The following is a 25,501-nucleotide window of genomic DNA, read 5'->3' on the forward strand; positions in this document are numbered from 1 at the left end:
GAATTCAGAAGTGTTAAGAATTAATTATTAGTCATACCTAGAATTATTCTAAATAAAAGCATGCTATTTTTAAATATACAATAATTAGGATTCTTGCACGTAGTTAAAGAAAATTCTAAGTTAAAAGGAATTACAATATTCTAAATTTCTTTTTGCAACTCGCTCATAGATAAGCTTTTTGTGTTCAATTTTTTTTTGGTTGACAACTCCGCAGAGGCACTCATTCCCTGACATCAGCTTGGCATAAATACATACAAAGCTAAAGAGTTCTAAAAACATCAGCTTGGCTAACAAACCTAAAGAGTTCTAAAAAGCGTACTACTAAGTTTATATCCATTGATGAAAGGTACTTGGAGCATGCCAAATATTACTGTTAGGGAAGTGAAAGTTGATCTTGCAGAGATTGGTTTTCTTTCTCGATTATGGCTTCTCCATCCTTGAGGTTTTTGTTGTTGTATGTACTACGTATTATATAAACATCAAATTACTTTATTCTGAAACACAGGTAAAGCTAAGAAAAAGCAAGAACTAACACGTATCATAATAATAACTCATCCCAGAACTAAAAGTGAGTTTTCTCTACATATGATCAAATTCCACAAGTTACAAACCAGGTCATTCAAATTCTTTCTCCCCCTTGTGCGTGCAAGGCTTTGCAGGCCAGACCTCAATTAAGCTACATCATGGAGAGAATCAACATAAGCGGAAAAAAGAGAGTACTTATGGCAAATTAATATATATATGCTGAAGGATTATCCCTTATGCAGGCATTATTCGAAGCCTTTCCTCTGAGGTTTGAGATCCCCCAGAAGTACCCTCTTCTGCAAGTAGAGACTGCAAGTCACTGCCATTTGCAAGACTATTGAACTCCACAGCTTTGGATGGCATTGCTGGATAACGTCGTTGGCAGAATGTCATCAGTCTTTTAACTGATTGCAGATACTTCCTAGTTGTCTCATCATTCATGATATGAGCAACACTGTTTGTGTAAATCTTCTCACGAGCTGACCGTTCATGAATACCAACCATAGTAACACCAATAGGCCAAGGTGCATTACCAATTGCCATCTTAATGTACTGATCCATTGCAGCTAGATAGTCCCTCTTCATACAGCATTCAACAACCACAAGTAGTGCTTGCCTAATGTCATCAGGAAGTAACTGCATACAAAAGAAGTAAACCATGTCAAAATAAGCTTCTCATGCAGAAGAAATAATCTGAATAGGAATCTTAAAAGGGAGAATAAAAGAAACATATTGGAATGTTTTATTTTTAAAAAGACAACGACAGAAAGTAAAGACCTTAGACCTCATCATCAGAATTATTAAGCTGCAAGAAGTTCTACTTTACCAGCATATTAAACTCAGATTCAAAACTTCTATGGACTGGGAGATATTTTAGTAGATAAACCAGCAGCACTGCTACATATATATTAGCTTTCCATCTACACACCTTATATACTCCCTATGTTCAGAGTTAGCTCAAGAACCTAGGACTTCTATGGACTGGGGGATATTTTAGTAGATAGACCAGCAGCACTGTTACATAAATATGAGCTTTCCATCTACATACGTTATATACCCCCTATGTTCAGAGTTGGCTCAAGAACCTACCATTAGAAATAAGTTCGGTAATTATCATCTTTCTGCACATAAAATTGGGCTGATCGACAAATAATCACATTGAGATATACTTGGATTTACAAAACTTGTGAATGACTTGTGGATTTTATTGAGTAAAGGGATAGTATGGGAGATATTGGTTTAGCATCCACTATAGTAACAACTAAATCCTTCAACACCTGAATCTTGAGTAAGTTGGGATTGACTATATGAATCTTCAAGAACAGGTCGCTCTATTTAACCTCATCATGGAACTAAATCCAGCATTTGATCAAAATAGAAAATAACCTTGGTTTAACTCTAAAACCCTATGCAAGCATCGAGAAGAGTGTTTAGGTCCCACGTTCTCTCCAAATGCAAGCATCGAGAAGCATTGTGTCATCAACAACATAGTGCTTATTTACTTTCTCAATTATCATTATCAAAAAAAATTTACTTTCTCAATTGCAATGCATGATAGCTTGTCCTAATTCAAGTGTTCACTCCTTTCAAAAAGTGGCTGCTCAATGTACTCTTACCTTTTGCCTATCATCCATCCAGTCTTCCTTCCCTTCTCAGAAAGGAGACTGAGCTTAAGACAAGTTAATTGTGTGTGGGCTTTTCATTTGTACTTTGTGAAGCTAGCAAAATGTTCTATTTCATATAGGCAGATCGAATTGCTTCCAATGAGAAGTTCAATGCAGAAAATGCAAAAGCTTAGAAGCTCGGGCTTTTCCTTTTTGACTAACCCATTCTCATTATCTTAAATAAGCAAAGTAACCTATAGGTCCTTGCTAGCATTGACAGAGGAGGAAGAGTCGGTTAAAAAAAAGCAAATCTTTCCATTTTTCTTATATAATCCATTATCTATTGTATAATAATATGACATAGAATAAGATCCTCTACTACACTTGACTAATCATCATCTATAGAGTTATCATTATCACATGATGAAGGATAGGAGATGAGGTCTAGTGCACAGTACATATACATCAATTAATTAAGTGAATGTTATTTTTTCAGTAATGTAATTAACTTAGGGAATACACGCATCATTCTATATTTATACACAAGAAAAGTGCAAATCTTTTTATGCATGTGCATATAGGGACTGTCTCTTTGTCTGCAAATTCATTGAACCATTAACTCTTCCAGGTCATTATGCCATAGCTACCTCAGAATATAACATCCTTAGTCACATGAGGAAGGGCCAATGGATTCATTAGTTTATCCCATCATCTGCTCAATCCCGGATGGCAATGAGAATTAGAATAGAGATCATAACACAGGATGAGACTATGTGCGGGTAAAATCTAACACAGGATATACAGTAAGAAGGTGCTCTTATCCTTCATCAATGTTCTATAATACGACCTATTTCACCTCCAACAAAGACATTGGAAGAACAAGAGCTCATAAATTTTAAAGATCAAATTCAATCAAACATCAAAGCAAATCAACTCCAGTTATGATGAGCTTATGTGTTAAATCAAAATAAATCATCACTAGATGCAAACACAGACTTCTACAAGAGACTATATAATCTTTTATATCAAAGTTAGAACTCCAACAAAAACGACCATATTCCGTATTGAATTGCGTAGTTTATTCTTTCATAATTTGGATCCACCTAAGACTCAATTCATATGAGTCTAATTAAGTAAATTTCTAATTAAGCTTCAATTTCAAGCAATTGTGTTGATGAAGATAGACAACTAATATAAAGCTTGCAGCTTTGCAGAAACTAAATATAGCATCTACACAAACCAATTAAAAGGGAAGTCAACAGTTACCTTTTTCCTGCAGAACTTGAATAGCGGATGCAAGTACCTAGCACACTGCTTAAAAGTAGCGACCATGGATTTCCCCTTGGCCGTCCGCTTTTCAGAATCAGTCATCTCATCAAGCTCCTGATTCCACTCATTCAACAACTTCTTAAAGAACACCAAAATCTTATCTTCATCACACAACTCAACAAAATTCGTTTTCATCCTCTTCAAATCCTTATCATGATCAACCCCCGAGGAGTTTCCATCTCCACTCAAATCTTCGTCACCACCTCCTCCATCTTTATCCTCACCAGAATCCTCCGTTACCTTCCGCTTCCTTTCACTCATCATCCCCGACTTCTGCCGTTTCTTCAATTCCACAATATCCCTCAAAAAGTCATTGGTTTGCCCCTCAGTCATGTCAGAATCGTCAATTTCGAACGTTCCAGCTTTTAATACAAACTTCAAACGATCAAGCCTCGCCTCCTCATCTTCACCAAATAAAGTCACCGGTTGTTTCAGAAACCTAAGTCGACGAATAACTTCTTGTCGAGGGAGGTTTAATCCATCGATTTTTTGCTCGTCGGTAAGTGCTTTAGATACCGATGAAGATGATGAATCCTGCTTGAGGCATTGAGTATCGGTTTTGGAGTTTGATTTTGATGAGGAATCATCGGTAGACTTCTGGTTCTGTTCCAATTGCTTTTGACGGAGGGCTTTGGCCTCAGCTTCGCGTTTTTCCTCTTCGCGAATCCTCTGGAGGCGCTTCTGTTCGATCTCCGACCGCTTGAAAACTTTCCGGCCACCGACGTCTTGGGCCAGATTTTTCCGACGTAGCTCCAATTCCTGTTTCAGTATATCCATCGGCCTAGGGTTTCTCTTGCTCCGATAATTTTCCCAAAAAAAAGAAAGAGGAGAAAAGACGAACGAACAGTCTGTTATTCTAATTGGGGATTGGGACCCTGAAGTCCTGTATATATATTTTTCTCCCCTTTTATTTGAGTTTATGTCTCAAACAGCACACGTTTTTAGTCTCCTTAAAATTTATGAAACTTTATTTGTTAGATTTGACGAAAATGATGAAAAGAAAGAAAATTAGTAGAGACTTATATTTAGAGATTAAATATTTGTAAATTTTGCTTTTAGAAGTATAACGTAATTTTTTGAGGTGTAATTTTATATTTATTTATTTATAAATTTGTAAGTTAGTATAATAAATTGTGTTTAAAGTTTAAGGTCACGTAGATTATTAAGAAGAAAATATATTTTTCTGATACTTAATGATTTGTGATTTTTTTTTTAAAATAATGAACAAGAGCAATGAATTGTAAAGCAAAAAGAAGTAAAGTGGATCTTATTTAATTATCTCAAGAGAAATTGTCACCCAACCTCGTAAAGAAAGTAAGAGTTTGAATGCTTTATTACAACTAAGAGTGCATACTATATTTATGAGGAAAACCAAGTGCCTTATTCTTGAGGGAAACAAGTATATTTGTAATCTAATCCTATATACTATTTTGTATGAATTCAACCCTTAATAATGACTGCTGGAGTGAATTTTAGATTTTTTCAAAATCGGTTACAGGGTGAAATTTATCATGATTGACCATGAGTGACATATCAGTCATAGTATTCATGTGAGATAATCTTTCGATATTGCACCAGGTTTAAGATATATAGAAATATAAATCCGACACGATTTCATATTCTTAATTTGTGTTGTTTCTGTTGAGCTGAATCTGACTAGACTTTGACAACAATGTGCTATCTCTTAATACATCCATATGTCAAAACCTTGTTTTGATTCATAGAGACAATCCCCCACTTTTGCATTAAATACTTCTTCTTTTTTGGGTTAAGTTGCATCAAATACTGGTGACACACAGAGGATAGTGAATGTACCAAATTTTACTGTTAGTTATCGAAATAATGAGTATCTTTTACTCCTCGAAACCCATATAAACCCCTTTGAGGAGGTTAATGTTTTTAGGATTTTTTATGCTACTTTGTTTATAATATAATTTATGATATCATTCCATAGAGATCGAAAAAATTATACTACAAATTTATAATATTTTGACTACTATTATAGAGAATAAAATTGATGAAACATGAATTTGGAAATTGCAAATTATAAAGATTAAAACAAACCACTTTCAGCAAGTTTTAAAAAGATAGTAGAATTGTTGAATTCACTTGATAATATAATTACAACAAAATATGAGTTTGAATATGCCCTTTCACACCCTCATCTCCATTATCCTCTATCAATTTTTATAGTGTGGCTTAGCAGTTTGATATCGCTAAAGTACGTGGGTATAACTTTGAATGTCACCTTGTTCACCATCTTAAAAATGACATCGAATAGCACCGTCACTCTATACTACCCTTCCTGTATTCCAAAACTTCACTGAAATCTTATCGAGCTCTTCAATCTTTATACAACTACAATGCCCAAAATTGTAACACCACTTTAAAATTTTCCAAAAACCCATATTATATTTACACAACCAATGTATTAAATGAATAAGCAGACAGACAACTAAAAGGTCTTTGAAAGACTTGCATTAAGAGAAAGAAGAGCAGGGAGAGTAGATATTCTACCATCAGCAAGTAGATTTCATTCCGGATCCTGTAGTTACAAAATCCAGCAGCTTTAATCATGTCGCCACAGGCAGATTTAACTTCTTTTGGGAGTAATTTCCAGTAAAACAGAAATTCCTAACAAAATTAACAAGGATCATTCCAGTTCCTGAGTGATCTTTACAATGAAAAATTCAAGGTCGTTTTTTTACGAAGGCATGTGACAAGCCTATTGCACCAGATGAACCTTCCAAGTAAAGCTTCATTACTGCACAAACTCCATATACACATTGAACAGAACTGTTGTCAAACTTTCAGCAGTTCCTGAGATCAAACGTAAACATGTTTCAATAAAATCTTACTAACCTTCATTGTGTAAATAAAAAGGAAGCAGAAGTGAGTCAAAAGGTGAAGCATGGTAAACGAGGAAACAACCAAACCTCGCAATGGAAGAGGGAAATATTGGAAAAGAAAGCAGACTACCATCATATTATCAATTGGATAAGATTAACATGGAACAAGGAAAATGGAAGGGAGAAGCAGCTGCATTATAATACTCCATTTTCCAGTAGAAGCCTTTTTTCGGAGGATGACAAATGTTCCTATTTATTTGGTCAGCAAATAGAAGATTGCCAGACGACACAAGACTAGAGAGTTTGAATTGGGAAAAAAGAGTAAAAACTCTTTTTGGGGTGTGCATGCTTGAAATCAATGATTCCGTTTGCATTAACGGACTGCCTGTAACAGACACAAGATGATGCTAGACTCCCATTCCTGTTATGCAGAGCCTAGTCAATGCACATTAGGAAACACACAAGGTATCTAGAAAGGCCTAGCAAAGCACAAAGGTGCAGAGAAACATGGTGTGGTGAAGGGAAGGGTAAGGAAATATTTCTTTATTGCCCAAATCAGAACTTAACTGCTGATACTCAGTTTCTGCTTGTTTATAACTTATTAGAAAACAGTTACCAGGGATTTAGAGTCTACCCATATATTTTTGCATACACGACATTTTATCTCAAACCACATGATATTCTTGATTAACATACCTTCTCCTTCTGCTTGAAGACAGTATCAATCTTCTTCATGTATTCATCTGTCACTTTCTGTGTAGAAAAAGGAAGAATGACACAAGTAGAAGACTTCAGATTGCACTATAATGATGATTATTAGTAGTAATTTGAGCTATTTTCTACTGCAGGTTTGAGAAATTAGAGCAAAAGTTGGTATTACGAGAAAATCTGAAAACAATTTTATTTCTTCTTCCAGTAGAATCCAAATGAAGTATTTAACAGTTAAAGCGTACAATTTATGAGACAATTGTTTAAACAGATATGGATAATCACTTTCTGTTTTGGAACTCTTGTGCCATGAACATCAAACTTTGTTAGTTACCTGTAAATCACTAGATAGGTCCTTCACATTGTCTTCAGAAAGCTTTTTCTCCTGAAAAAAAAGTAAAGCTTCCTCAATATCTAGCATCCGAAAGATATGGGCCAAAAATTGCCTAGAGCTCAAACCTTCTCAAGTTTTTCATAAGCTTTTAAGGCATCTCTTCGTATATTCCTTATAGCTACCTGCAAATATTTTATGAGAAAGAGATAGTAATAGTCCAACGGACATGATCAATAGGCAATATAAGCACAATCAACTACTCCATCCCTAACCAACAGATAGATTCAAAGTAAGAGGGCAAGCTATCTGACTTTGAATATCAGAAGACAAAAGGTTTTTCCATTCAGAATATCAGCGCTGGTTTTTTTCATTACATAGAAATACCAGAGGGAAAATGACGAACTGTACTAAATTCAGTGGTTATTGGGCCTGCCCCCTCTACCGCTCTCCACTTAAATGTTAGGCTTTTGTTTACGGCAGGGTTTGAACTCGTGACATGCGCTTAACCCACACATCACACTTTGTGCTCTTACCATTAAACCAACGCCCAGGGGATAGAATAACAGCAGTATAATCTAAACATTCTTAAAAGTGAAACATTAGTTGAATTGTTTAGGTGTTTCGTGGACAGAAAAGCTTTTTTTTATTTCAACAAAAAGTGTGTCACTATTGGGAGGGAGAGAGAAAGAGTATGAAAAGTTAGTTCAACATCATATACTGACTGCAATGATAATTCAGTCAATCATGTCAGATTTTTAACACTCTATACAAAGCAAACTAGACATAAAAGATGCATATTTGCAACAAAAAGAAATGAAAAATTGATAACAAAATATAAGAAATTCTCTTCCTCACAATCCCAGTTCTAAATGTGTCATTTAGTATCTTTTTGTTGGATGATTGAACTACCCCGTTGTTCATAACACCAAGTTTTACTGCTTAATACAATAAGGACCCTGGAGAGGGTACCTCTACAAGCACCGAGTACAGGTATAAATATACCACAGTCATGACCAATTGTAAATCTGAAACCTCAGGTGCTCCAAAGGACAAATAGGAGCTATTTCTAATAGTAGATCCCACTAGATTAAGAATAAAGATTTTTTTTTCTTTTGGAAAGCAGAAAATAACATAGAAAAGGAGTTAGAACAAGCTTTTAGAACAGATAAAACTTACCTTTCCTTCCTCGGCCTGTTTAGAAACAATTTTGGATAACTCCTGGATAAAAAGAAGAGAAATAAAAGTGAAAACTAAAATATACTCAGTGTCAGAAATTGAATATACTGAATTATTCGCAAATTTACCAACTCATAAACTTTGGGGAAAACCTATTAAGTAGACTCAAGTAGAACTAGATCAAAAGCTGCAAGTCTATTTTTCATAAAAGCATGCTATTGTAAGCCATAACTTTTGAAATACTTCATAATAAAAAAGGACAAATGTTCTGAATCAAATAACAGAATGGATGCCCATCAATTTGGAAGCAAAGGTTATTTTTGGCAGTGTGCACCTGTCACATAGCTTGAATAGGAAAATGTCGCGTGTAGTTGAGATAAGAAATAGTTTGAGTTTGTCAGTCCTCTAATAAAAACTAGGTCACTGAACCAGTTATTAAACCTATATGTCTAGTCATTTAGGAGAACTGCATAGTGTAGGCAGTGCCCCTAATTTCGTCTGAGCAATATAGAGAAGTCAGGAAGACTAGATGATGTCAGATACACCAGAAGAACTTCACATTGGTGAACCAATAATGTATTGTCATGAGAAATGATAGCATCAACTTTAAATGAGAGATGTAAGCAATAAAAGATTGATTCCAGTATCAATTCAAACATGAAAGTATATTGTCCTTCAAATTAAATGGGCTGTAGTTGCCAAAGCAATGAAATATTACAGCCATATATGAACTTAAGATCATTGGTTACTATAAAAACACATGAAATAAACATAAAAACAACAAAAGAGGTATGAATTAGTTTAGGCATCACTCTTTACATCTGTATTTTCTTTTTCAAACTACTTTGATATGCGTTACTTGATCCGAAGGTCTTTCGAAAACAGTCTCTCTACCTCCACGAGGTAGGGGTAAGGTTTGCATACACTCTACCCTCCCCATACCCCACTTATGGGACTACACTGGGTATGTTGTTGTTGTAGGAGTGAGCGGTAAAACCAGGTTTTCCCTACAAGCTCCCATAGAGAAACACCAGAAACATTGTGTTTTTAACAGATTATGAATGGTATTATACAATTCTTTTGCTATGCACCAGTCAATCAATATACTACCGTAACTAGAAGCTCATAACGTTATATAGCCCCATAAAATATCTATAGTCTAGTATGAAGAAGGTTACTTCAAAAGAGTACGTTGGCATAAAGGCTAGAAAACACGGTGACAGGGAAGTTACTATAAGGCAAAAGCTGCTTATATTTCAAATCTTGTGTTGCTCTATTAAGGGGGTGATCTAGGGCAGAAAGGTAAGGAGCAAAATACATGGGTATTTAGCTTAAAATCCTTCACAACCTACATAGTGTACCATGTAGGGACAATACAGTAAAACTTTGGAAAGGTTAAATCACCTACCTCACAACCTGAAATGTTTATGATATCCTATTAGGTCTAAATCCTTAAAAGAGGAAGACAAACTTACTGAATATTAATGACAAAGATACAAGATATTAACACAAAACAGATGTAACTGAAAAGCGAGTACCTAGTCTGTAGTTCTTGACTACAGAAATGACAACATTAATTAGTGATCAAATTTTCAGGAACAATAACCAAATATTTTCCAAGATACAGGATAAAGAAGATGAGAAAGCATGGCTATCCGGAAACCAGGTAAATAAAACAAAGATAATATCAATCCAACCCATAGCATGAGTGGCTAAATGACCACAGTGAGATGAACAAAACATTCATGCTTGCTTAAAAGAAACAAAGATTAACATTCAAGCTGAAAGCTGGCATCTAGAAGAAACAAACTTGACTAAGCACTAGAACACTTAATACCTTCCTCCTGTCTGATGTCAACTGGGGTACAGCCAATCGTATTACTTCTCCATCATTATTTGGCGTCATACCAACATCAGAGCTGACAATAGCCTTCTCTATAGCCTTTAAACTGAAAATTAAGACAAAGACTAATGCTTAGTGCAGTGCAAAGTGCAAACATATGCAAAGTTGCTACAAAATGGTTCTAAGGAATTCCTCACGAGGATAATTTTATTAACCTAAGGCCTAAAATTGACGACAAATTCTATGACTTGTTATCATGACAATTATACAAGAAAAGCAGTACATAAGGGCCAATGAGTCTGATGAAGTAGACGTCCTATTGTTCTGATGCATCTGAATTCCAGAACTCACTCTTTTGCCACTCTACTTCAAATGAATCTAAGAATTTACAAGTAGTATTGATGATATCAAGAAAGCGTGAGATAATGGTCAAGACATCCACAGTATCAGCCCGACCTGATTTTCTTTCTTTTTTTCAAATGTTTCAGAAGTTCAACCTGGATTTGTCATATGGCTGCACCAAGATAGAACTTGCATCAGGAGTGCTAATTTGTGCTATGCTTTTCAAGCTGACTGGAGTGCCATAATAATCAACCTTGTATGAGCAATACAAAATGAAAAAAAGAAAAGCTGGACTTAGATATATTGAATATAGAAATGAAACAAAGAAATTATGTTTTACCACCATGTCTCAGACACCACATCTCCACACCCAGATAATTAGTATGAATAATGCATGAGAAATAATAAGGAAATGCTAGGGGCTTGAGGTGAAAATAATGAAAAGACACATAAGCCTTCAAGCAAAAACACATATATCATTCAGAAGTGATAATGCAAGAGCAGCAGGTATGTGGTACAATTGACTTTACTTCTGATAGACCAGAAGAGAATTGGAGAGGAAAACATATCAGTTAAATTAGGTCTTAGGCCTAACTCACACCCCAAAAGCTGGCTCAAAGGGAGGAGGATTGCTCAAGCCTTATAAGGAGTCCACCCATCTCATTAACCACCAATGTGGGACTTTTTGCTTTAACACCCCAACCTCACGCCCAGTGCTTAACATCTAGTGCGTGGGCAATTTTTTGACCCACCTCAAGCCTGGTGCTTAGCATCTGGTGTGTGGGAAATTTTGGGCAATTTAGTTTTGGGGCCCCAACATTGAGTGAGATGTGCCCTACTCCGATACCATGTTAAATTAGGTCTTAGGCCTAACTCACACCCCAAAAACTAGCTCAAAGGGAGGAGGATTGTCCAAGCCTTATAAGGAGTCCACCTATCTCATTAACCACCAATGTGAGACTTTTTGCTTTAACACAACATGGTACCTATGACTAACAGGACTCTCAATTTACTTATAAATTAAAAATTTGTTGGTACCATTTAAATGGCTTTGCAAGTCGCTCAGTATGTTCTACTGTATCAGTTGTGATGGTTATAAAGAAAATAGTCATGTTAACCACAAGTGTAAGTGGGGGAGGGAGAGAGAGGAGGGAAGGGGGATCCCACAGAATGTCTTACCTCAATTTTATCTAGCATTGCTGGGCTAGCTCTTCCTGTCCTTATAGAGTTGAAATTTGACCTTACAGTTTCAACTGTCTTTTCCATCCTTTCTTTCTAAAGTAAAATAAAAGGTCTGTAAACAAAGAGTTAACATAGCTTTTGATAATGAAAATGAATATCACTATACTCACCACATCTTTCTCAATCGAAGATTTTTCAGCTTCTATTTCTTCAATTGTTGCACACCTCACAATTCCACTTCTGAATAATCAACCCAAGTTACCATAAGTAAATAATGAAATCAACCCAAGTTACGCATATGGAGATCAACAATGAAAATCAATGCAAGCACCACCAAGACAAACAACATCTATCTACTACTGCAACACCTCAATACCAAACTATTTGAGAAATCTTAGTAGGTCAGTTGGTTGGCTACCTGAACTTTCATTTTATTGGTGAAGATTTGATTCCTCACCTACTAATCCCATCCCCATTTTCCCTTCCCCTAACCCCAATTTAAAATACCAAACTATTTGGGGTCGACTATAACTCTTCAATATCCATTCGAGTCAATCTAGATGTTTCATTCCTACATGGGTACTTAACATTTTCTACTGACATACAAAAAGAATGAGCAAACAGCACAAGAATACAGAATTAGCTTGCCTCTTTCCCCAAGATGGTTTAACAAGAGGCTGCAATCTCCTTGCTCCAACCCATAAGCTCGAGTAATTCGCAGACGCCGACCAACATACCACATTACCAGAAGTAGGAAATTTATCTGCAAGATGTTTGTTGAAATGCCACAGAGACGGACACCTTTCAAAACTCAGAAGCTCAAAAGACTACCATATAGAGAGAAGAAAGAGAGATACCTTGAAAGCAAAAGAGAACAGGTTTGCGGGTGAGTTGCTGTTGGCATAGCAAACGTACTGGAGTTGCAGGCGACAAAGCTATCGTCATTGTTGAAGGGACAGTGAATTTTGCAAAGAGAAAAGCTCTTTCTTTTTTCTTTTTTTTAGACTACAGCCTGAAATTTTGGATAAGAAGTTTCCATTTTGTTATTCTTTTTCTTCTTTCATTTTTTTAATAGGAAAATTAAGTAGTTAGGCAAATATTTCAAAATAATTACTATACGTAAGCTATAGTTAGGTTTTCAGATGTCGATTGATGTGAGGGATAAAAAGTAATCTTAGGATAAATTTTTGATATCTTTTGATTGTCATGTTTGGAACCAGTGGCGTAGGTAAAGAATCCATGAAGAGTGTCCAAAGTAAAGCCAATATACATATATGTGGTTTATACTATTATTTTATTTTATAATTGGGATTGAGATAGATTATTTCTATCTTGTTTGATTATCTCAGTATTTATTTCTTAATTATCTTTTAAAAATTGTGTATCTCAATATTTATTTCTTAATAATCTTTTTAAAAATTTCCGTCAAAAAACATATTTTTGCAATTCGAATCTTGAATCAATATTCAATTTACTTTTCTTGTAACAGTGAGAGAGCAAGACCTATTAATTTAATGGTTAGGTGAAATTTTAGTTAATAGTTATTTTATTGATTTTTCTAGCATAATCAATAATTTGTTTGCTTATAAGTTCAATAGTTAGACTCTATTTTCAGTCACTAAGTTGTTTGTGTAAATAGCTTTAATTTCTTTTCAACATAATTTATAAATCAATCAAAATCAAAGAACAATTCTATAAAAATAATGAACAACAAGATATAGAACTAAATAAAATAAAATAAGATATAGCTAACTAGACCGTTTTAATTCTAAAATAAAACAAAAAGAACGAAAAATAACAATAATGTTATAAAATCATTCAAAAGCCCAAACATTCTCTTTACGGATCTCCTCTTCTTCCTCTGGAGTAAAATCATTCTTGATATCAAATTATTTACGTATTTCCTCTGGTGTTTTTCCTTTAATCCTATCGGCAACTTCTTGACACATCATATCCAATATCTCCTTATCATTAAGAAAATTAATAGCTAAGATAAGAGCATGCAAAATCAAGTGGTGCACCTTCACAAAAAGCCTTGTCAAACTCCTTCAACATGTCTTTGGAGACGTCTTTCTCTGAATGTTTCTTCCAGTATTCAGTCACTTTGGTCATTGTTTGGCTATTGACATTAGGTAGGGGAGTCACGTTTGAAACATAATCGTCTTCAACCATATTCTTGATAGTTTGTGACCTCATGGCTATCGCCTTGTCGAGTACAAATTCCTTACCATCGCAAGTCTTTAGAGTTAAGAACTTTGTTGAAGAAGACATGATGGTAAAAATATATTTGAATAAGAGATGTTAATTTATTTTTGTTCAGAATATTATTGAAAGGAGATTTGAATTATTATAATGTATAAGAGGTTTGAAGGGCTTAATTTATAGAGCATTAGGTTTTCACCGTCCTAGTTGAAGTACGAAGTCAAAAACAGAAAAAAAAAAAAGTTCGATAGAAAAATTTGTTTTGCATAAACAATGTCAAATTAGGAAATTATGAAAATTCTACTTAATCCCGTCTTACCTGATGATTAGGATTTGCTTTCCCCATTTGAAAAAAGGAGATTTGTGTCACTCTCACTATGCTTCACACATGAAAGCGGTCCTGATAGGTGGTGGTATCACACCCTTCTCAAAGGAACCGTACGTGACACTCTCGCGTCATACGGCTCCGTCCCGGAAGCAGGACCTTCCCTTTCCTTTGACCAACGGGCCCCCAAACCTTTCTGATTTCATGCCGAACCGGGTTTCCATCTTCGAACTTCCCGTTCGATGAGACCCCAGGTCTCGCTGTTTCCGTTTTCTAGGTCACGCCTTAACCTCGTTAGAAAGCAGAGTTGGCTAGCTGTCGGTATATCTTTTACGTCACCAGCCACATAGTCTGCATCGTCTTTCACGGCATCGCATTTGCCGGGGCTGAATCCCCTTTCTTAAGCGATCACCTTCGCTCGTTGGCAGAACGCCTTGATGCGTGCGTCTTTATACTCTTAGGAGGCGAGAAACTCCCGTTCCCTTCTCCTTCCTTACTCTTCCGAGGATGGTTCAGGGGGATCCTCAGCCCTACCCCTAGCAAGTCAACTCAATTCCCGTTAAAAAAGTTAGGATAGTTTCAATAGCCAGCAAGTTCCTACGTATGTATGTGAATGAATAAAATTAGGAAAAGGAAGCCGTTTTTTTCTTCCAAATTTCAATTAGGAGAAAAATTATTTAGTAATCATTATGTAAGGAGCCTTTTTCTTCTTCCACACATGTTTTTTTTTTTAAAAAAAAAAAAGAGTTGTGTATGTCTCATGATATTTTTGCAGTGGTTGTGTAAACTTTTAGCTAAAATTGCTTATACATAAGTTTTGGTTGGTGGTCCTCTGTATTTTGTTTTCCTACTTTTAGTATCTGGTTATCTACCCACTTCGTGGCTTGCTTAATCACTTCTCTATGTTTGTTCTCATTTGTTTGTTTTCTTCTTTGTGGTGTTTAAATAAACAAGAAAGGCCAAAAACAAAGTGTATAAATCCATGTGAATATGCTTCGAACACACGTATACTTTAAGTTTGTGTATCTTTATTATTTCAAGGCGCCTGAAATCACTAGGCAATATCATATTATTGTGTCAAGGGTGTCCAAAATATATTATTTAGCCACTTTGTTTATCATTTTACTTGTATATGATATATATTTCCGACGAAGGGTGTCCAATTGGACACCTTGACATAAGGGTGGCTACGCCACTGTTTTGGGACAACTTATCCCACTATTTGTATCATAGTGATGGAATAACTTATCTCATATATTTGGTGGGATAAGTTATCCTAGGATAATTAATCCTGGGATAACTTGGTCTCAACCAAACGACCCCTCTCTTACTCTCTTCTTCTCTCCGTCTCCTCTTATCATTTTTCGTCTCTCCCTCACCTCTCTTCTCTTTATAATTCACTCATTTCTCTCCTCTCTTTTTTTGTCATCTCTCCATCACCCCTCCCCCCCTCTCTCTCTCACACACTTAATACAAAATATAAATGATAAAGATCAATAATATAAATATAAATATTAATAATCAATTATATATACAAATGTTCAGTGCCAACTATACATCATAAATGATATAAACACAAATGTTAATTAATAGTCAATTATACAAATACAAATGGCAAGTGTCAATTGTACATATTCTTTTCACTAATACAAAATACAAATACACACAAAGCGACAAATACAAATACAAAACACACATGACAATATATGAATACATATACACATGACGACAATTAATTTCTTTCAGTGATACAAATATACATGACAACAGATACATACAAATGCACATGGCAACAAATACATACAAATATACATGAACACAAATGCATTAGTTACGAAATACAACTTTGATACAATTGTGTTTGTTGATACAAATTGTATTTTGTTAAAACACTTGAACTTGATACAACATTGATACAGTTGTGTTTGTTGATACAAATTGTATCTTGTTAAAACACTTGAACTTGATACAACATTTGTATTCACTAATACAGTTTATTTAATGATACGAATTGTATTTGAATACAATTGTATTAGTTCATACAATTGTATTTATTGATACGTATCATACTAGTTATATATATACAACTATCCAGGAGATATATACAAATACAATCCACATCTCTCCTCTCTCCACTCTCTCATTCGTCTCTCTCCTCCCTCGCACAATTCCGTTCGTCTCTCTCCTCTCTAACATATATTTCAATCGTAATAAAGCAAACTTGTAGATATTTTGCATGATTATGCTTCTAGCATTATCTATTTTTGAAATTTCTTTTTTAAAAAAATATTTTTTGGGCTTAGAAATACTATAAGAAAAAAAAAAGGTAAAATTACTTAAGTACACTACATATGTTTACCTATTATCAATTAATCCCTTCTCTTTCATAAAAATTCAAAAATCCCTACTTTTTCCCCAATTCCTATTTTCCGGATACTTTATTGTGAAAGAAATCAAACCCATCTTCCTCACCCCCAAAATCTCGCCTATAATCTCTCCCACTACCAAATCAGTTACCGCTTTCAAAGCAATTTGATTTCCAAACGATTCAACAGTGTCAAAGTTCAAAATAGGTATTCTTCTTCTTCTTCTTCATTTTTCTTTCAAAATCAATTTTTTGTTTCAATCTATTTTGGATTATTTGTCACAATGGATCATCCGTCTTTTAATATTGGGATTTCCCAATTAATAACACCTAACAATGAACAAATTTTTGAATCTGAACACCGAAACTTGAATGAACAGAGGTCTAAAAGCTTGCATGCAACGGCATTAATGGCGAATCAAACTTCTTCCAAGAGAAAATCGAAAACGAAAGTGGGGTCATCATCTAAAGCAAAGGATGCAAAAACTAAAAAGAAAAGGGGTAGAAAGGTTGCCCCTCCCATTTTACGACCAACACTACCCATGGTATGTCTATCTTTTGCTTTTAATTTTACACATTGTTGAAAAATAAACGTATCTAGTGTATATTGTAATTTGTAGAAACACTGATTGTTTGGGTTTGAGTTTTACTCTTAAATTTGTAGATGAAAGATATGGTTGTTGAAATAAAGTATCTGTTACTTGTGATTCATATATCTGTTTATCAATTGCTGATATCTTATTGTTGATTTTAAGGTTTCATTGTTGAAATAAAGTATCTGTTACTTGTTGATATTAAGGTTTCATGGTTGAAATAAAGTATCTTTTACTTGTGATTCATATATGTAGATGATAGAAAAATAAGTATTTGTTTTACATTTGTAGATGAAAGACTAGCTTAAGGCAAGGTTTGTGTGCTACGATTTGTATTTAAGATAGGCAAGTTTTGTAATCTGTAGAAACACTGATTGTTTGGTTTGAGTTTTACTTTTAAATTTGTAGATGAAAGATATGGTTGTTGAAATAAAGTATCTGTTACTTGTGATTCATATATCTGTTTATCAATTGCTGATATCTTATTGTTGATTTTAAGGTTTCATTGTTGAAATAAAGTATATTTTACTTGTTGATATTAAGGTTTCATGGTTGAAATTCGTTGTATGATATAGAGGTTATTTGTTGTACAATGGATCATCCGTCTTTTAATATTGGAATTTCCCAAATAATAACACCTAACAATGATCAAATTCTTGATTCAAAAGACCCCAATTGGGCAGAACAGAGGTCTAAAAGTTTACTGCACCGATATTAATGGCAAATCAACTTCTATGAAGAGAAAATCGAAAAAGGAAGTGGGGGAATCATCTAAGCAAAAGATGCAAAAACTCAAAAGAAAAAGGGTAAAAAGGTTTCCCCTCCCATTTCTCGACCAACACTATCCATGGTATGCATTTCTTTTGCTTTTAATTTAGACCTGTCAGTATTGTATCCACCCAACTTTACTTACACATTTCATTCAATTTATAATGTATCTTCTTTCTGTTTGCAGTGAATGTGAAACGTATGTAGCAGCTTTTGCTGAATTTCTGAGTGACGAAATGAAGGTCCCACCGATTCCTTTTCGAAGTGACTATCTTCACTCAAGATATGCAACACTGTTATGGAAATATGGTACCGACAAAGCCAAGGCGGAATACGTTAGCGAGAATGATAATCCTACAAGGCTAAATGTGTCTTCATTCCATTGACAGATGATGAACTGATAAATGTAGAATAGTAGTTTATTTACTGACTTACAGTCAAGATATAAGTTTTATTGTTTGAAGATACATTAAGTGTTTTGGAGTATTCCTCCCCAAGCCAAGTCAACATTATATTTCTAAGTAATTCATACTTCTAAATTTGAAGAGTTTTTATGTCCATAATTTTTATGTCGCTTTTAAATTTGTTTTCAATACATAATAATACCTTATTAATTTTTGTATATTATAAGTATTATACATATTACTACAGCTTCTACTACAGTGAATCTGATACAAAATTTCCCCAAACTTATCAAATATATGATACAAAATTGTTTTCACAAATAACAAAATTATATTCTTCACACAACATGGTACAAATTATATCTTATAAGATTGTTACAAATCACAACGGATGATACTAAATCATTATCATTTACATAATATTATGTATATGATACTTAGGTGCTTCAAACATCTCAAATTGATACGATTTTATTATTTCATGCCAAAGTTAAAAAGATATATTAAGTATCAAATACACAAAATTGATACTAAAATTACTCTAACTTTTTTTAAGTTGATATTAAATTTCCAGAAAATTATTATGTACATGAAACACAATTGCGTCCACAAATATCAAAATTGTATGTATATGATATATAATATTGATAAAAAATACTACATCCGATACTTTATTATTAGTAGGTACAAACTTTAGAAAAAGATATTATGTATATGATATATCATTGCTTCAAATGATACTTTTTTACATGTTGCCTCTTTTAACTTTGGCACACATCGTTACAAAGATATTAAGTATCAAATACACAAAATTGATACTAAAATTACTCTAACTTTTTTTAAGTTGATATTAAATTTCCAGAAAATTATTATGTACATGAAACACAATTGCGTCCACAAATATAAAAATTGTATGTATATGATATATAATAATGGTAAAAAATACAACTTCCGATACTCTATTATTAGTAGATACAAAATTTAGAAGAAGATATTATGTATATGATATATAATTGCTTCAAATAATACCTTTTTTACATGTTGTCTCTTTTAACTTTGGCACACATCACATCTATTAGACTATTATTCTATCCCATACAAAATTTACAAACAATTAAGTATCAGACACACAACAATGTATACCAAACTAACTTTATCAGAAATTAACAATAAAAAAATGTAGCCAGAATTCAAAACATAACATTTTTCATTTATTGCATCATGAAATAAGAATCACAAATTTTCGATTCAACAATGCTTAGAGCCTTTGCGTCCCTTTTTCCACCTTCAACACACACAATTGCACTTGTTGTTGCATCAAAATTTTGTATCTCTTCATCACTTTTATCCGATGTATTAATGCATAGTGGATACATACCGAATCCTACCTCGTGTTTCTTCACTTCTATGTACAAATTCACCCCCACATCATTCTGAATACACAATGGAGATGAATTACCTTCTACGATGTATCTGATCTCCATATTTTTTTTGATTCATCAACATTCAATTTTGCTGCAATTGCTGAATTAAGATTAACGAACGAAATATTTTCTCCAACCACTATGCCATCACTTCTGTATTGCTCGTATTTAACATCACTTTCCCATATTCCTGAATGCCTTAACAAGATCGAAATATTCATTACAAATCTTCACCAAAAAATGCGCTGCAATTTTTTTTGAATCAGCCTTCCAGAGCTTTTTGCAAAACAGAAAGAGAGAATTTTAAAATTTGAAATTTTAGTTCAGTAATCGTTTTATGAATGACTGATTTGTAGATGAAAGAAACGTATGCGTGAATTGTGGCAATGAATTTTTATTTCTGTTTTAAATCCCTTATTTAACGCACTAAATTGATAAAATCCCCTTTTTAAGGCACTAAACTGATAAAATCCCCTTTTTAAGGCACTAAACTGATAAAATCCCCTTTTTAACGCACTGAACTGATAATTACAGCTTCTAAATTAAAGTATCCGCCCGCATATTAAAGTATCCGCAAGACAATAAAATAAAGGGAATTTTGTAATTTATGAAAGAGTAGGGATAGAAAGTAATTTGTTTATTATACTATGTGCTTTGTATAATTTTTACAAAAAAAAATGAGAAAATTTAAGAAAATGTGATATTATATCTTGACTTTTAATATTTTCATATATGTATCCTAATTTTAGGTGATACATGTGTTTTACTACATAGAAATAGTATTTCTTAATACAAAAACATAGTTTGAAATTTATTTATTTTTCTCCTTTAACATGCGAAAATTAACTTTGTGAATTTGTAAAGAATCAAAATTCTTCAATTTATGGCTTTTGAGATACAAAGCATCATATATTTTTTTGGTTGATTGAATTTGAGTTGTACTTTTTAAAGTTATTTACAAATAAAGATAGATACTTCACATATTATTGTACTCCTATATATGTTACTCTCAAGGTTAAATTATAAAATGTTGAAAAGATAGTTAGGCACTGAAATTTTGAAAATTTTTACATCAATTATGTAATAAATAACATAGTTATGAAGAAACATGTCTCGTATGAAGATCTAATTGTAGCAATTTCAAAGCAATCAAAAATCAATGAAATTTAAAAAAAAATACAAATCAAGTACGATGTTGAATATAATTCAACTCCAATGCAGATTCACAATAAAATGAAAATGAGAATATTTGTGAAATTGAAGAAATAGAGCATAGAGTTTGATTTTTATCCATTATGTACAATAATAACAAAATAAAATAATTGAGATAGAATAACAATAGAGAAACATGATCAAGAAGACGCTTATTCTAATCCACTTATGTAAGATAATTCTTATTCAAATCGAATACTTATCAAAATGCATAATAGAAGTAAAAAAAAAGTAGAGAAAGTAAAGTCTTACAGTCAAACTTTTATAGAATATATCAAAAGTATAGTTATAACCCCAAAATATGGTATTATAAGTATAAAACTTTCTACCATAGCATGATCAAGATCCGAAAATATTACAATTATCCAAAAAAGTAAAGATATGCAAAGTATGAATGTTGCGGAACATCCAAGTAACTATTTCCAAAGACATCGATAAACATCAACTCGAAGCAAGAATCACCTGCTATTCGCTTCAGCTTCTAACCTACAAAGATGACTTAAAAGTTGGTCAAATTTATTTTTAAGTCAATTTTTTATTTTGAAAGTGTCTGACAAAGTGACAAGTATAAAAATAACTTAAAATAAGTCAAAATAAAACTTAAAATAAGTTAAGAAGTGTTTGACAAGGTTAAAAATAACTTAAAAATAAGTTAAAAACCAAAAGTAGGTCTCCCCATACTTTTTATTTTTTGACTTAAAAATTACTTCTTCTTTTTTAACTCAATCCAAACGGGCTCTTAATCAATAGCTCAGATGACCCATGAATGCATTAAGATTAGTACCACCTTCTTAATCGAACTTCAAAAAAAAAAAAAATCACTTTCTAGACCTAACGGAACTAGTAGAATTCAAACCTATCCTAATTAACCTAGAATGTTGACTTTGACCGAACTTCTCAAATTCAAACCTTCAAAATTTGAGAAACTCCTCCAATAACTATTCGATCACCTCAGATATCTTGTCATTTATTCCCACGAGTCACAATTGATATATATAAGCTATTGAAAATGACTATAAAGATCACTACATCATATACCACTAAAACACACGTTCCTACTCGAATGTAAAGAAAAAGAAAGTACAATATTGTTTGTCCCAAATAATATGATTCAGATGAAGCTTATTAAAAGAAATACTAGTTTGATTAATAATGTAGAAAAACTTATTGAACATTTTTTCAATATACCATTAATAAGCATAAATTGATGTTTTACACTCTTAAAAGTATATTATGTTCCATCTTTTCATTTATTTTCTCTCTAATATTATATTTTTTATGATGAAGAAGAAGATGAGTATTTCATAAACATTGTTGAAAGCCTCCAATTGCAGTAGCTAATTTTTTTCATTTCATGTTTTATTTTACAAAGGTTCGATGAGACTCGATTACTCATTGTGAATTAAGATATATGTATGAAATGAAAATAAAAGTTACTATAAGTGATTTACTGCATAAATTTAATTCTTGATCATACTAAATATCAAAGATGAAACATAAACAAATAATTTTATTTCTTTTTTATCCTCTACGAAGAAAAATGAGAATAACATATCATAGTATCATACTTCATTTACCTATTTTCCAAATGTTGAATCCAAAGTTCCGTCACAAAGTCCATAAATAAACACGTAAGGCTGCAAACATGTGAAATAAGATGATTATAAGTTACTAATATTAGGTAAGATTTAACAAATATTGCAAATATTTGTCATAACCTTAGATTACAACCTTTTAACAATGAAATATTGAAATAAAAATTAGCTTAAAATTTAAAACTTAATTATTATCACAAAAGCAAAAATGTTCCAATTGTCTGTTCTTTTTAACTATAATGACAAATATATCTTACAGATTTAACACACAAATACATTGATAAATCGTTCATAACGAAGTCTCTTTAAATAAAAAATTATTACATGCTCTCACTCTTAGGGAAAATGGAACTTCACAAAATTTATCAATAGAATGATGTATTTTTCATCTTTCTCACCTCAATTTTCATTAGCCTTGTTACTGATGAATATTTTGTAATATATAGAGGTCTTAAATTGAAGAGACGTCAATCGTCGACGAGACGTCAATCGTCGACATGACTATTATGAAAAATCATTTGTTCATGAAAAAACAGGACTTTTATGAAAAGTCATCTCTTAATTTCTATAAATATAAAGACTCTCTAGAAATAGGTAAGGAAAAATATGCATGTATAAGCAAATGGCTTTATTTTATTTGAAAGGGATTTGTTTGTATTTTCCTCAATATGTATACGGGCAATATCTCTTTAAAGAAAGTGATTTTATACGCCTCAAAGCCTAAATTTGAAAACTACCCCTATTCCTATTTAGGGAGTTGAGGCGAAAAATAGGTTGATAAATTGTTCGCCACGCACAGACCACATTCACTTGCTTATAGTAGAGGTGGTCGAGAAGGAATGAGTGCAAACTATGTTGATTGAGTGCAATTTCTAAATTAGGAAAGATTAGACCGAATCCTACAACTTTAATTCAAAGGTATCCAACTCCACGTGGAACCTACTCTAAGAGCGGTTTTCGAATAAAAAGCTGGCCATTCGGTAGATCCGAGATAGAACTCCAATCCTGCTATTCGTTTCCTTGATAGCCTTGAGTTGGTTACATCGCACCGAAAAGCACTTTCTTTTCTTCAATTATATTTACATTATTTTTTCAAACAATTACTCCTGCTACAAGCCCAATTTTTTTTTTAAAAAAATAATTTCCATTTAAATCTTCAAAATTAGAAAAAAATTCTTTACCAAAAAGCAAAAGTAAGTCATTTTGTCAATTCACGACTGTGGATCATAAGCAAGTTGAAAGGGAATCATTTATTTATTTTTACTAATATATGAACATTGTTCTCTTGGGTTTTTTCTCTACTCTTTTTGACTTATTCTTAATACCATCGATAACTACGAAATTGACATACAAGTACATGGTATGTATTCACAAAATACTAGTTTTGACTCTGAAAAACAATATATGTCATATAAATTGAGACGGATGAGGTATACCTTCTAAAGACACGATCAAATAATCCTCGAAATCGAGAGAGGAAAGGGAGAATTGAAGATCCCCAAAGCACGCTTGCCTGTCGATCAAAATTAAACATCACAAGAGCAAAAACTAAACTAAAATATAAAAAAATTACGAGAAACATCATAAAACTTTTCTAAAGAAATAAAAGAAAAGCAAAAACATACCTGAATTAGGAACATTTTATTGAAATAAAATGTGTGTGACAATGTGATAAAAAATTAGAACTGAAATTTAGTAAGTGAGAGATAGAGAGTGAGTTAAAGGAAGAATCTAGAAGAAAAAAAATTAATACAAGTGTATATCAATAAAAGTACACGCGTCTCATAATTATTGTACAAGTGTATTAACTTCTAAAATTTATAAATGTCTGTCTTTTGCATTTTAGAAAATATTAATTAAGAAAATAATTTAATTGACTATTTTATTTGAATTTAAAACTATTTTTTTGACAATTTAATTCAATGATTAATTTCCTTTAGAGCACTATTTAATTTATTTCATGTCTCGGATTCATAAATTCACTTGCAAGATTTGATACGATGAAAACTTATAAGCTTCTCAAAAAGGTATATCATCAATCTCTATACCAAGACATGGTTTCCTTCAACTAACTTATTATTTCACCAATATATATTATTATCATCCAATCTACCAGGCATATTGACTCATCTCAGAATCTCACCTTTTAATGAATCAAAACGATAATTAATATACACAGATCATGAAAGTTATATCGAGATTGAGATTATATGTACATGATTCAACAGTTTAGAGAATATGTTTTTGTCAACCAGTCTAAAACAACTATCTCTACTCGATCTCGTTCAATACATACAAAATGCACTAGCACAAGAAGTTGGAACTATACCGTTCTCATAGTCAAGATAAATTATATATAATCTTGTGCTACAATCGTATCGATGACTTGTCCAATTTCCATCTTAGATTGTGAACAAAATTTTTTTATACTTATAAGAATCGATGATTAAATCCTCTATGTATAAACTAAAACTCTATACACTATATCATCTACTATATAAGCAAACATACACCATAAACAAATATATGATCTATTAATTTTTTTATTAAAACTAAATTAATAATTATTCTATAATAAATATTATGTCTAAATATATGGTTAATAGTATAAATCCCAACAATCTCCCACTTAGACTTTTAACCATCACAATTGTTATAATGTTCTATATCTAAATGCATGGTTAATAGTATATACCCTAACAATCTCCCATTTAGATGTTT

General features: G+C 32.7%; 3 protein-coding genes and 1 pseudogene across 3 annotated transcripts in view; 1 reads left to right on the forward strand and 3 right to left on the reverse strand.

The window, feature by feature from the left end:
* Positions 1 to 25,501, forward strand: part of LOC125812109 (RAN GTPase-activating protein 1) — a 376,170-nt gene that overhangs the window by 187,426 nt on the left and 163,243 nt on the right. The gene's annotated exons all lie outside the window — the stretch shown is intronic.
* Positions 745 to 4,313, reverse strand: LOC125812168 (uncharacterized). The gene is made up of 2 exons (XM_049491667.1): positions 3,396 to 4,313; positions 745 to 1,161 (listed from the first exon to the last, which is right to left on the reverse strand). The coding sequence occupies exons 1-2, from the start codon at positions 4,233 to 4,235 to the stop codon at positions 760 to 762; spliced, it is 1,242 nt and encodes a 413-aa protein (XP_049347624.1). The 5' UTR covers positions 4,236 to 4,313; the 3' UTR covers positions 745 to 759.
* Positions 5,964 to 12,907, reverse strand: LOC125812215 (ribosome-recycling factor, chloroplastic). Its single transcript, XM_049491742.1, has 11 exons — positions 12,750 to 12,907; positions 12,541 to 12,655; positions 12,063 to 12,132; positions 11,890 to 11,985; positions 10,866 to 10,963; positions 10,363 to 10,474; positions 8,526 to 8,567; positions 7,475 to 7,531; positions 7,350 to 7,400; positions 7,004 to 7,060; positions 5,964 to 6,278 (listed from the first exon to the last, which is right to left on the reverse strand). Exons 1-11 carry the CDS (start codon positions 12,835 to 12,837, stop codon positions 6,261 to 6,263), a joined length of 804 nt encoding a protein of 267 aa, XP_049347699.1. The 5' UTR covers positions 12,838 to 12,907; the 3' UTR covers positions 5,964 to 6,260.
* LOC125812346 (SKP1-like protein 1A) lies at positions 13,707 to 14,163 on the reverse strand (annotated as a pseudogene).

This window comes from Solanum verrucosum, unplaced genomic scaffold, assembly GCF_900185275.1.
Source record: "Solanum verrucosum unplaced genomic scaffold, falcon-dt-bn FXZP01000235.1, whole genome shotgun sequence".
Taxonomy (NCBI): Eukaryota; Viridiplantae; Streptophyta; class Magnoliopsida; order Solanales; family Solanaceae; genus Solanum; species Solanum verrucosum.

Bases quoted from the DNA above. Each gene is read 5' to 3' on its own strand.
- LOC125812168 (XM_049491667.1), bottom strand. From the start codon at position 4,235: ATGGATATACTGAAACAGGAATTGGAGCTACGTCGGAAAAATCTGGCC. The intron at 1,162-3,395 runs GTAACTGTTGAC...TTTTGTATGCAG, and splicing joins TCAAGTTCTGCAGGAAAAAG to TTACTTCCTGATGACATTAG.
- LOC125812215 (XM_049491742.1), bottom strand. From the start codon at position 12,837: ATGACGATAGCTTTGTCGCCTGCAACTCCAGTACGTTTGCTATGCCAA. The intron at 12,133-12,540 runs GCAAGCTAATTC...TTGATTATTCAG, and splicing joins AAACCATCTTGGGGAAAGAG to AAGTGGAATTGTGAGGTGTG. The intron at 7,401-7,474 runs GTTTGAGCTCTA...CTTTTTTTTCAG, and splicing joins CTTATGAAAAACTTGAGAAG to GAGAAAAAGCTTTCTGAAGA.